This window comes from Lampetra planeri, chromosome 3 (assembly GCF_965212315.1).
Source record: "Lampetra planeri chromosome 3, kcLamPlan1.2.h2, whole genome shotgun sequence".
NCBI lineage: Eukaryota > Metazoa > Chordata > Hyperoartia > Petromyzontiformes > Petromyzontidae > Lampetra > Lampetra planeri.
The window spans coordinates 3,404,227-3,417,347 of NC_136109.1; the positions used below are offsets into that span (position 1 = coordinate 3,404,227).

The following is a 13,121-nucleotide window of genomic DNA, read 5'->3' on the forward strand; positions in this document are numbered from 1 at the left end:
AAAATAGGAGGCATGATATTTGGCGTGTCCTTGAATATGCAAAGCATATTAATTTCACCAGCAAGTGATAAATCTGACAACGTGGCCATTACAAAAATCACGGTGGCATAGCAGCAAGGCGACAACAACAACAACAACGTTTCACCATAGGGACGCTCATCGGCTGGAAAGGACGTCCCCTGGTTAACGACCGTGGGCCCTAAACATGGCGATGTCAGCAGCTCACGGAGAGCATCAAAACTTCGCCGAGCCGTGCGGGAATTGCAGGCACGCACAACAACAAAAACACCACCACAGGCGTTGTGGCACAGTCGGATGATCGCAGCGTGAGGAGGAGGAACGCCGCCTGCTGCATCGAGCGTCAGGTTACACGGGCGCACTGTGGACACCGTCCACCATGTGGATTATGAAACGGATAAAATGTGCTCGTGACTTTACAAACGAATGCTACCGAGCGCAAACACTTCTTTCCACGCCTTTTTACAAAAAGACTCCAAAAACCTGGCCTCTCACTGCTGACGGGGCTCAGCTCATTTCACCAACACACTTGAAACTGGGTTCGTCTCAGCTGGGAGCCCCCAAGATTAACGCAGTGGTTGGTGCACTGAACCCCCGGCAATCCGAGTTGCATTGCCTGCCACGGCTGACATCATCCTGCGCGATAAGAACCGGTGCTGGGCCTCTTCCTTGGCCAACCCACGCAGATCATCGCGGTGGGGTACGGTCAAACAACTCGCGTAATCGGCACCATGTCGGTGGCGTGCAGGGAGCCTTCACCCAGCCAACGCTTTAGGGTGTCTATCCACTAAACCAGAGTGGCGAGAGAAAACCCAAGCAGCAGTTACTTGCCGGCCCAGTGCTCTTACATGGCTGTGGGGGTTCAGAGTTTCCTGTAAAGCCCGCCGAGCCAACATTACCAAGACACCCACCCCCCTCCAGTCAATGTCGGTCAGCGTGCGGTGAACGCGAGTAGCGGGGGGGGGGGGGTGTTGACCCGTGGGTGCGGACCTCATCTCCTTGCGCAGGGTGTTGAGCTCGGCGCGATTGCCCTCGTTCAGCTCCAGCTGCTCCTCCAGCTCACGTTGCACCTTGCGCCGCTGCCCGTCCAGGCGATCGATCTCCTCCTCCGCCTCGTTCACCTGCCGCTTCAGAGCCTTGATGCGCAAGGACATCTGGGGGCACGCACGCAGGGTGCCGCTCCGTTATTCACGGGCGCTCTACCACACACTCGCGCACGGCCCTACGCAGCGACACGGAGACAAACACTCCCATCGTGGCCTCACCGTTGTTGCACGTGCCGCTAGGACGAACGGACGCGCACAATCGTATGGCAACACACCATCACACAAATATGCACACACACACAAAGCAATTCAACGCCTGACGCAAATGCAAAATTATGACATTTCTCTTTCACACACAGACACGCATTAAACTAGAACGTGCATCACAGCAATAAAACACGTTGAATAATAACTTGGGCCCATGCACACCCTCATTCACACGCTGTCAAAAACACAGACATACAATACTCTTATGTAACAAAACATCAAACACACCGTGAAAGAATGTCAAGCAGTTCAAAAACAAGCAACTCGCAGTCTTTGTTTCACATTTACGCAGGGGTCAAACACAACTGAAAATCTATCGCACCAACAAGCTCTGTAACGCACACAGCCACACGGCAACAACACGGCAACACGACCACACGGCAAGCCTCATAAAGCAACAATTCACACGTTCGTCTCTCCACATTTACCAATCCACATATTAGATTCTCCACTTTTTTTCAATGCTCAAGTGGTGTACCTATGGGGACCTTTTTTGGCAGTAACAAAATGATGAAACAAGAATAGGCTTTACCCTTTCTGGCAATAACACAGGTGTCAAGATGTTCAAACACCAGAGAGACACCTATTGCAAGAAATCAAGTCTGCATTAACCACACTTACTTGAAGTAAAACACACAAACATGCTCTGATAATATATGGCATTGTATTTGAAACTTTTTGGCATAAACCAGAGACAGCTTTCTTTATGGCCTTGTCTCATCAGTGATAGACTGTGGAACGGCAAAAGGCAAACAGTTTTCAAGTCAATTGATTTCCTGTTCAAATGCGCATTGAGCCAGTGCTCATCTCCTGTTTACAGGTGGGAGCCAGGAGTGGAAATTCCACATTCCTGTGACAGGGGCGAGTACATTTCAAAGAGCGACTACTGTTGAATTCCCCACACAGCGTACTAATTTTATTAATCCCAGAGAGATGGTGGGCTGAGTCAATTCCCCTCTGATTGTGAGCCAAAGTTCCTATGATCACTGTTACATTGTTTTTGTGGCTTTATTTTGGTGATTTTGAGGACGGTTTGGTCTGGCCACGTTTGTTTGTTGTAGTACAGAGTTGGCCTGATAACTTTAATCTACATTGTCTTATGGTTGTTATTGTTTGACTTGCATCCCACTGGGATTTTTGCACGCAGCGTTGAAATGCGGTGTTTTTTCTGGAAAACTTTGCTGTTTTTTCCAGGATTTTTCTGTTGCGTGTAGACACTTTAAGATGTTCTGTGTTCATGTTTTTGTTTGTTGCGGTTGCACCCGAGTCAAGAGCCGCATGGCTCACAGGGTTATACCAAATAAATGAAACTGAAAACTGAAAAACTGAAACTCGCTCTGCCACTGAGACACCAGGCCAACGTGCACAAGACACGTGACAACACCACCTCCTGGCGGAGGCAAGATGCATGACAACAACACCACCTCCTGGAGGAGACAAATACCTTCCTGTAATAGTACAAAGCACAGCGAAGTGGACGTACCTCCAACACAAATTATTCCACTGTGTCCGAATTATAGGAAAGTTATCTCTACGCCATAAACAGGACAGAACACTGACTGACGCTACCGAGCGCACACATCTACACAGCCGGCACATAACGTCCACGCCACGTTGCCCCCACCACAGCGGCCGATGCCGAAGTGTTCGGCTCAATGAATCCATTGTTTTACTGTGAACATCTTGTGTGCAGAATCTGGTGCTTTGCAAGGTTTCTCTGAATCTGCTGAGTTGCCCTCGACCGTCACCCATCCCTGATCTATGATCTATCCACTGGGGGATGAAGGCCTCCGAACAAATGCACCACGCCGCAGTTTTGTGATGCTTAGACTGCACAGGAGCCAATCTCACCCATCCAACTCCCAACACACAATACACAGAACATTATTAACTTAAAGTAAGCACTTATTACACGTACGATTTGATATATATATGGCAGGCTTAAGATTGTATTTTAAATTGATTAGGCGATTGTTCAATGTCGAATTATACACCTCAACCCAAGCTTACGGAGCACATACTCGTCACGCATCACTGCTACTGCTTACACAGCTGAAAACGTGCTGCTGGGTTTAGCCCTACAGCTTGCACAGCAATCACAGCATCACAAAACAGTATATCAAACTCAGGTTCACAGCATGGACGGCACAGCATCATGGAACAGCAATCGCAGAAAACACAGCATCACAACTCAACAGAGCATCACAGCGTAGCATGAAGAGCAAACACACTGCATCACGGCGCCGTGTAAAACTCCACAGCATTACCAGTGGAACCCAGGGGAGCCCATTACTCTGCTCTATTATCCTCACTTCATGCAGTGACTATCGATTCAGCCGTCATTGTCGGAACACAGCTGATGATGATGATGATGATAATAACGAAGCCTCCAAGCCGTGTGAGAGCCCACTGAGACAAGGTGGCACCTCTACGATGTGGACCTGAGGAAAGCGCACGTTGCTGTGACGTGAGAAGTGAGTCAAGATAACGGAGGGTAAACATTACATTAAAAAGGACGCAATGCAGAAAGACGATTGAATTGTGTTTAAACAGAAAGGAAATATAAACTGAAACATATATATTGGATTTCATAAATTAAATACTGTGGTAACCATACAAGCTGAATACCATATCGATGCGAGTTGCTATCGTTAATCAATCTCTAATCAAACCTGAAAATTATCCATAACTCAATTGGTGCCATGACGTTTAATCGTCTGAAAGGCGGAGACAATACGGTGTGGGACTTCGTTGGTGAGAGACAACGCGAGGCCATTTAAAGATCGCAGAGCTCTCAGATGCCCACAACGGACACTCAAAAGTCCACGAAAACTCCTCAAGAAATGTTGACCCAACTCTTTTCACCAACAGAGGAGTGGACATTTCTCGAGGCCATTGCAGGATCGCCACCCCCCCCCCCCCATCTTTCTCTCCTTCACAGGAACCCCCCAACTCCACCCCTTGCTCCCCACCCCCCCACGGTCTGTGCAACACCCCCCCCCACCCACCACTTCCTGGCCTCCTAGGGATTGCGTGGCTGCGAAAGCCGATAAGCGAATTAAAATAATCGATTTTACGCTCGCGTAGCCCCTCATTCTGTCAGGCCAAAGCCTGTCACAGTCTGGGGGGCAATCCGTGGTCCGTGTGACATCAGCACGGGCCTCAAGCATCGCAGCTGCGATGACAGAAATGTTCTATTATATCCCTCTTGTATGCGGATCATTACAAGTCACCAGACAATGGATATCATCACAAATCCACTTACCCCCCCCCCCCCCTTTCATAAATGACTGAGAGAAATTTAGTTACGCAATCTTTTACTCTTACCCATTGATGCTCCAGACACGCGCATGCACGCACAACAACAACAACCGCCATTCGCCACTAAGTGGCGGTGACGTCACCACGACGCTTGTGCCAGGCCATGTGCACCTTGAGGCAAAGACAAAGATCCCCCGTATAGCCTTAACAGACTGTAGGGGCAAGTGCTGTTAGCGAGCACCTATGAAGGCCGGAACGGTACACGAGGGGGTGGGTGGCCAGCACCACGCCCGACCGCCTTTGTCTCCCCAGTGGCGATATTTACACACCGCACCAGGCACTCATTTAAGGCTGAGTCGACCTAGGGGAGGCCCAGGACCGGTTCAGATAATCGTCACTGGTGTTAGCCGTGAGCGGGAATCGAACCCGGGTCGCCAGGTTCATAGCGCAGCGTGCTAACCGCTACACTACCGCACCTTGAGGCGCACAGACACACACCCACACACTCAGCCACGGTCCCTTGCCTCTTCCTTCTGGTTGTCCGCCTGCTGGTGCTCCTCCTCCACCTGCATGAGCAGCTCCTTCAGCCTCTTCTCCAGCTTGCGCGAGTTGGCCTGCGCGTTGGCGCGCTCGCTGGAACGCGGCAAGGGGGGCAAGGCGCACGTGTTAGGGAAAAACGCCGCTGGCGATGGCTCAACTAACACGCTCTACACGACCAATGAGAATAGCACCCTGTCAGCGATGATAACACACCGGCACACGTGTGTGTAAATAGGAATGTCGTCATGGTAATAGCAGCAATGTCATGGTAATAGCAGCACTAAATATACAAGCACACAGCCCACATGACCTGAGCAACTGTGTGTATACCGCTTAACACGTAGGCTTTCGCGACCAATGTTATCCATAATACAGGTTTTTTTGGTTAAATCGCGTAAATATAAATGTGTCGTTAAACCCGCAACTACCCGACACAGCCAATTAGTAAGGTTTGTTACGAAAACAGAACGTGCCAATTCGTTACTAGTACAGCACACCCGTGTGTTGGAGAGTAAATCCACGACATTTACAATCTGAGTAGGATGTTTCGCAACTAATTACCACTAGCATCATTAGGCGACAGCCAGAATCTGGCTGTGTCAGGTGGTGGCAGGTTTAACGACATTTATATTTACACAATATAACCCCCAAAACAAAAAACCTGTATTGAGTGTATACAATGTTCATTCTAACTTAAGAACCCAAGCTCGATTCCCGATTTCACTACCTGATAGAGATGAAAGCAGTTTGAGTGAAACGTCCAATGTTGATCTTAAGTTCAGACATGGAAAGTCTTAAGCCACTGGTGAGCAGATGCATCGGTCAGAATGTGATCAATAAATTGGCACATCTAAATAATAACTTTGCAAACGTGACAATTTGTTCGGGTGGTCGAGGGATAAAGACAAGAATTTTGGCATAAAACCATCACTTGGCCGAACCACACAACGAATATAGTTCAATGTTCAACCCTATTCCCGTCTGCATTACAAGCCTCTCTCCGTGCAGCGATCGGTACGTTTTGTGCCGCGTGCAACGCCGCACTGCTCACCTCTCCTCCCTCTCCAGGGCCTCCTCCAGCTCGCGCACGCGCGCCTCCATCTGGGTCGCAAGGCCTTCGCGGCCCCAGCGCTGGGAGCCCTCCAGGTCCGACACGCGGCCACGCATCTCCTTGATCTACACGTGCGCAGGCGTGCGTGCGTTCGTTCGTTCAGGCACGGGCGGGAACACAGGCGGGTACGCACGTACGGACGGATGCAAGCAGAGAGTTAGGCGGGAAGAAGCGCGTGCTCGCACACTTGCCTGCACACAGAGGGCGTGGAGCCAAGGTGAAGGGACTAAGACGGTGCAATCTGGATGCACGTGCGTGGTGGGAGTCATGGAAATCACGGGTAGAAATCGAGGGATAAACGCAAATGATTACGGATGCAAGAGCTGGCGCAGAGGTCATGATAGAAGAGACCAGGACGTGTTGGGTGGGAGCTTGGCAGTGGGGTCGGGTGCCTGAGGAGAGGTGGCCATGTCCGAGGGGGGCCGGGAATCACCTGCCGCTCCAGGGAAATCTTGTCGCACTCCAGATCCTGCCGCACCGCCTTCTCCTGCATGAGCTCCCCACGCAGCTGCTCCATCTGCAGGCACAGCAACCAGCACACATCTCCAGCAGTGCCCCCCAGGCTACCCATGCAGGCAATTACACACAGCCAGGCAACAGTCCGCTGAGATTCAGAAGAAAGTTCCCTGTTAAGAGCCCATTAAAATCGAGCATACAAATGTTGTTTTGTCTAGGCGAGTGGCTCCTAACATTGTTAAATGAAGCACAAAGTATATTTTCATCCTGTTGCCAGTCTACTGCTGGATGAATACCTCCCCCACGCTGTGTCAGTCATGGGTTTTACTAACCATACTTCACTCGTGTGTGCAGGTTGGTGGCGATGGGGGTTGCGTGGATTCCAGGACCGGTTCATATATCACTTACCACTCAATCTAGATTTGAAGCTTTCGTGACTGCAGGGATCCATACTCTTTGGTTCTTTCGGTAAAGTCACGTAAGTAGAAAATAAATTAAATTACGTTTTGGGCGCAACACAAGCGTCCGTCATCAGGTGGGAAAGCGTGCTCTGCTGCTGAGGCAGACTGTTTTAAAAAGGTTTGAAATGGGTGTAGTTCAAGGGTCACAAGGAAATGGCCAGGGCTAGTGATGTTAATGTGAGAAATTAGCATGTAACTGTAAGATAGGAGTGTGGCCTCCTCGACGAGGGCATGGAAGTGGCTATGTTAATGTGAGGGATTGGCATGATGTTAATGTGAGAAATTAAACCCGTTGGGTTGCACTCCCTCGTCGGGGAGGCCGCTCTTCTTCTCCTTCCTGTCTACAGTTACATGCTAATTTCTCACATTAACATCGTGCTAATCTCTCACATTAACATAGCCACTTCCGTGCCCTCTAATTTCTCAGACTTATCACTCGTGTTTGCCATGTTGGGGCCATCAAACTTAGGTCACCGGTTGAAAAGCCCAGCGTGCTTACCACTGTGCCACCGCTCCTCACTTTGGTGTTATTTAATCAGGTGATTGCTCATCGAGATTTATCGGCCAGGTATAATTTCACCAGGCATGAGCCCCACATTGAAATTCTTTAACGCGCAGTTATTTAATCAGGCGTGGGCCACATCAATTATCTTCTGCCAGGGAGACTTTTGTAACTGCGGTTACGCATTGACCGCTATTCTTTTTCCACCATTTAGTGGCAAGTAATTTCAAATATGACATTTGGGATACGACAACTGGCACTTGATAGCCTAAACCTCACAACCGATGGCGTCAGGTCTTGCAGGCTGCCTTCTCGACACACAACTGCGCGCTGTTAATAACACCGATCAACTGTGGGAATGGCTGTTGTCAACTCAAACTCTGGCCCGGGTACCATCATCATGATCATCATGATCATCATGATCATCATCATCAGCAGCAGCCATGCTCATTCTCATTGCAAGATGTCCTTGCATCTGAGGCCAAACGGAGTCTATATTCACGCTATGATTGTATGACCCCCACCTCTGCGTAAGTTGTCCCCCTCATGCCATGATTGCCCTGCTGGTTGCCACTGTCGCTGCTTTGTGTCACGCTCGGTATTCGTTCCATGACATCACGGTCTGCTCAATCGGCCTCGTTTTTCATTAACAGTAACGCCTATAGCTTCTCCCACACACAACCACCGCCGTAATCGATCGGCATAATTGGCTCTTCATCTCATTAGGCTCCGCACCCACAAGGGCTGCTTTCTAGCTAGTTCTGATGGTTTGTGAGAAACAGCCATGTAGTGTTGTCAATGTGACGTGCTGTTCACATGACAGCGACCGCCCTGTACAACGTTCTAACTATCAAGTGAGCCAAGTCAGGGCCCCTCCCTGCTCACACGAGCGTGGGGCACGGACCACGTCCGCACTGGTGGACATTCCACATTTCTATGGCAGGGGTCAGTCCATCCATAGAACAACCACTCTGAACTCCTCACAGGGTGGTCGCGATTTTATTGGAGCTGGAAATATTATGGGCTTTATTTTAATTTCGAATATATTCAGGACCGATACAAGTGTTTAACAGACTGCGGATGGCCATGAACTGCCTCAGGCAAATGAAGCTGGCGTTATTGGCGACCGAGACTCGGAGCCAAGCTGTGGTGATCGTTTCACATGCACTTCCTAGAGTAGTGGAGGGACGTCCACATTGGCGGCCTTGTTCCTTGATAGGACGGCAAGCACAATGTCCAACCCATTCATTTCTTACTCGTATCTTCGGGCATTCCAGGAGGTCATCTTCTCATTCATTACTCAAATCATGAGCTTCAGCATCTTGGGACTGTGAAATTATTGCGGCCAAACAATTAACAGCAGCAAGCCATGCCTGTACTGTGATTTATTGCCAATTAATGAGGGGAAGGGCTGTTCGCCGGGTTATTGTGCTCAGACACCGCACATTTGCCCAATTACAGCACTGCCCAGCTGCTATTTGTGGTTTGTTCCACATCCAATTTATCGTGAACATAAACAGACTGCACTGAGACAAATTAACCAGAAAAAAAGCATTCCGACCGCTACAAATTAAGAATGCGTGTTTATCTGAAATCAATATTGCTTTCATTTGGACACATTACGTGTAGCCTTAACAGGCTTTTGGGGCAAGTGCCGTTAAGCGAGCACCTGTGAAGGCCGGCACGGCACACAAGAGGGTGCGTGGCCAGCACCACGCCCGGCAGCCTTTGTCTCCTGAGTGGTGATGTTTACACACCGCACCAGGTACTCATTTGAGTCGACCGAGGGGAGGGCCCCAGGACCGGTTGATATAATCGTCACTGATGGTGGCAGTGCGTTAACCACTTCATCACTGCTCCCATACACAAACACATCCCCAGACAGCCGTGCACTGTACTTGCCCATATGAATATATATTTCATGATGTGCAGATGGATTATGTGTGAAGAAAGACATTGTCTACTTATAAATGTTTCAGTTTATATTCTCTACAACGACGCTCACGAAAATTCTGAGTTACGTACGATGGTGGTGGGGAAATGCTTGAGCAGATATGTAGGGCATGAGATAATGTTGGGCTATTTTTAGCATTGTGAACGATCGGTGGAATGCCTGCGGGCTATTTTTTGGGGGGCGATATGCAGAATGTTTCCGCAAGGCTCGGCAGCACTCGCAGTGGACGGCATTTACCAGCCGACCGATTCGCACGGCCGCCGCGCGATCTCCGCGGCGGCGTTTCTACGAGCCACACGTCCTCGTCCGCTGGCGAGGGGGACCTTCACGACCCCCCGTTCAGCCATTCTCGCGCGAGTAATGCATTGCGTCCCGTCGTCACCGCCAAAATCTCGTTTTGAAACCCACCCGCAAAATGGTATCATTATAAAACCTGTTAAAACACTGTCCCTACGGGCTCCCCTCGCACAAAACACGTAAATTCTCAATGGGTCCCATATGAGTGGTTATTGCGAAATTATGCCAACGTTCAGACTAAAAGCCTCTCTGCTCAACAAGGAGCGTAATGGTTACACTGCATCACGTGGCATGTGTAAGAAGCAAACCCCGTGTTCGTATCCTCGCCCGGCACGCAGCAATCACCTTGACAGCCCTTGAGAGAGAGCAAACCCCTCCTTCGCTTTAGCACTGCTCAGTATTTCCCCACTTTCATTGTAATGCTTCACCACTGAGATGGCCGAGTACAGTTGCAGACGCGGAATCCTAAGATCTTGGGTTCACGTCCAAGTCGGGGACATCGCGTAACGTTAATGTCATCACGTAATACGTATGAAATTAGCCGAAACCTCCCAAAGACAATGTCCTTGACTGACGGTGTTGCTCGTGCCTGCTGTTGCACGTATGATCCATCGTGCCTGAGTAAATCTCTGCGGGTGAGCGCTCCGAGATTTGCTTGGCAAATGGAAAGCTCTAAATCAATAAAAAATGCATGATGGTCATCCCTACAGAATTGGCGTGATGTACACGCCACTTCGTCAGCACATCTCGGTTTGAAACCAACATCGTAGGAGCTAATAATGGATTGATCCTAGATGCATCATTTACAGAGGTTAACCGCTGGCTCAAGCGCTTACGATCTCAATGAGCACCGCGCAATTACTCGAAGGTGAGAGCAAGGGGGAGATTCCGTTTAATCAGAGCGAGTTCAGCTCAAGTGCACGCCCTGCCCATGGTGATTGCACTGGAGTCACCAACTGGTCTGTCTCCTCGCCGCGACGCCTGCCGACCTCACGGCTCTCGTGTCGGCACAGCGCTGCAGGGCAACCGCGAGCCATCCCCACTGATGGGCTACAAAGTGGGCTGCTCATCTCACGAGCAGTAAATGCCTGCCATAGCACGGCATCCTCCTGTTGTACGTGCTGAGCATTTCAAGTGTGCGATTGCAGCTTATATTCAAATTGCTGCGCTGCATATACTGCGCGCGTGTCTTCACCAGAGACGGCGGTCTTCCATGAGGAGCGGTCAAATTATTTCAAGAATAAAAAACTTCTTTCAACACCACCGGCCTATGGGGCGAATCGATAAACTTAGTTAAAACTCACACGGACATTATTGTACTGGGCAAATAGCAAGGCAGGTAATTGCTTTTACTGATGAAGCAGTGGTGCAGTGGTTCGCACACGGTGCTGTGGAACCTCGCTACGGCTAACATGTGGCAAGCGATCTCTAAACCGGTTTCCTGGGTCTCCCCACCTCACAAACCAAACCTGACCAGCGCGGTGAAGTATGAACAGACAACAAACCCATGACCGACACGGCCGGAGGGGAGGGACGTTCATCCAGCAGCGGACCGTCACCGAGCTGTATCTTGTATTTATTTGTAGCTACATAGAGTACACACCCACGGATGTTGTACAATACACAAGAGGGAAGCCAACTAATGCAGAAAGAAGAGTCCGCCGTTTGTGGCGATGTGCAACCACGGTCAACGGTTGTGTTGAAAACTATGCAGCGCCGGGGGGGGGGGCACGGGGACGGCACGCAGCCCACCCCCGGTCTGCCCCTGGCACTCCCGAGCAAGCCGAAACGAACACATGGCTCCACTTCAAACGAAGCCACTCGAGTAGCGGTGTATATATATATAAATAAAGCAATATTTTTACAAAAACTTTTTTAAAAAACACACTTTTATGAAATGTACTAGTAATGGCAGAACTCCACGACTCCAGGACTGGAAGTGGCCCCGAAGCTTGCCATAACGTAAGGGGCCGTGGACAATTACAGCCAACGTCAGTTGAGCGTGGACAATTAGACCCAAGCTGAAATATAACATATAAAAAAGATGGTTTATCTTTTTTGTGCTTCAAAAAACAAGTGTGCAACTTGTTTACCTACGAATCACTTCACTGAGTGAATATCGCCACCTTCTGCACACATGAGGAAATTCAGCTTGAATTTTGGAAAATTGCGTTCATTCACTCCACAGGGTGGTGGTAATTAGTTAAGACATCGAGCAACAGAGCGGTAGAGAGGCAACGACACAGAGGGTCTCCCCGACTGCGAACACCGCGTGCCAGAGCACACATCAGATGAGCACGAAGTAGCCAGCCAGTCCATCACCATGGCAACAGCAGTACACACACAGTACAGGGGTCACCAGCCAGTCCATCACCATGGCAACAGCAGCACACACATAGTACAGGGGTCACCAGCCAGGTCCATCACCACGGCAACAGCAGTGCACACACAGTACAGGGGTCACCAGCCAGTCCATCACCATGGCAACAGCAGCACACACACAGTACAGTGGTCACCAGCCAGGTCCATCACCACAGCAACCCCCAGCAGTGCAGTTGTAGATTTTACACTCCACAAACATCCCATCCCACTTCGATGAGCTGTAGCGACACTCCCAGCACAGACACTCTGAGGCTGTACATGGGAGCAAAACCGAGCACCTTGCACAAACCCCACGTACATGATTGGAAAACACTCAAAGCCCTTCACAGATAGATTCAATAATCCACTTGCCGCACTGCCATCTCCTGGCTGCCTCGAATCGCAGCGGGTTTTGGAGTTCCGCACATTTATGAGATTCACCGACTCTCACCTCCAAAGTGCTGGATAGAGGTGCGTGCCGCTGCTCCCAGAGATATTTTAGGCAGAATGGCCCACTGCCAACATGGCGATATTCTCTATTTCTTCACTGTGTGAATGAGAAATCCTTTTTTTTTACTTTCGTGGTCCGCACACTCGGTCCATCTGGCTGGGCGCTGCTCTACCAGCGTCTGGCTCTGGTCAGGGGTCAACTAGGCCTATGACCTCCCTGACGCTGGTAGAAAGCAGTCCCACATAGTGGGTCGGTAGTTGTCCAGTGGTGAAAATTGTGGCAGTACAGCAAGTGGAATTTTGAATATGTTGTAGAACATTGAGCGCTGGTTTGCCAGCAGGAATGGGCCCTGCCAATTGCTCGAGTGAGTATGGATAAACTTCAGAGTTGCTACTC

At 49.8% G+C, this 13,121-nt stretch overlaps 2 protein-coding genes across 4 annotated transcripts in view; both read right to left on the reverse strand.

The window, feature by feature from the left end:
- The window catches only part of LOC144736570 (small ribosomal subunit protein eS17), a 184,736-nt gene that overhangs the window by 169,035 nt on the left and 2,580 nt on the right, over nt 1-13,121 (reverse strand). The gene's annotated exons all lie outside the window — the stretch shown is intronic.
- The window catches only part of CGNL1 (cingulin like 1), a 118,217-nt gene that overhangs the window by 12,469 nt on the left and 92,627 nt on the right, over nt 1-13,121 (reverse strand). For all 3 annotated transcript variants that reach the window (XM_078619109.1, XM_078619101.1, XM_078619117.1), the window contains exons 15-18: nt 6,677-6,760; nt 6,184-6,308; nt 5,117-5,225; nt 1,009-1,172 (exon numbers count right to left, since the gene is read on the reverse strand). In XM_078619109.1, coding sequence (XP_078475235.1) covers nt 1,009-1,172; nt 5,117-5,225; nt 6,184-6,308; nt 6,677-6,760 — 482 coding nt within the window. The remainder of the gene's footprint in view (nt 1-1,008; nt 1,173-5,116; nt 5,226-6,183; nt 6,309-6,676; nt 6,761-13,121) is intronic.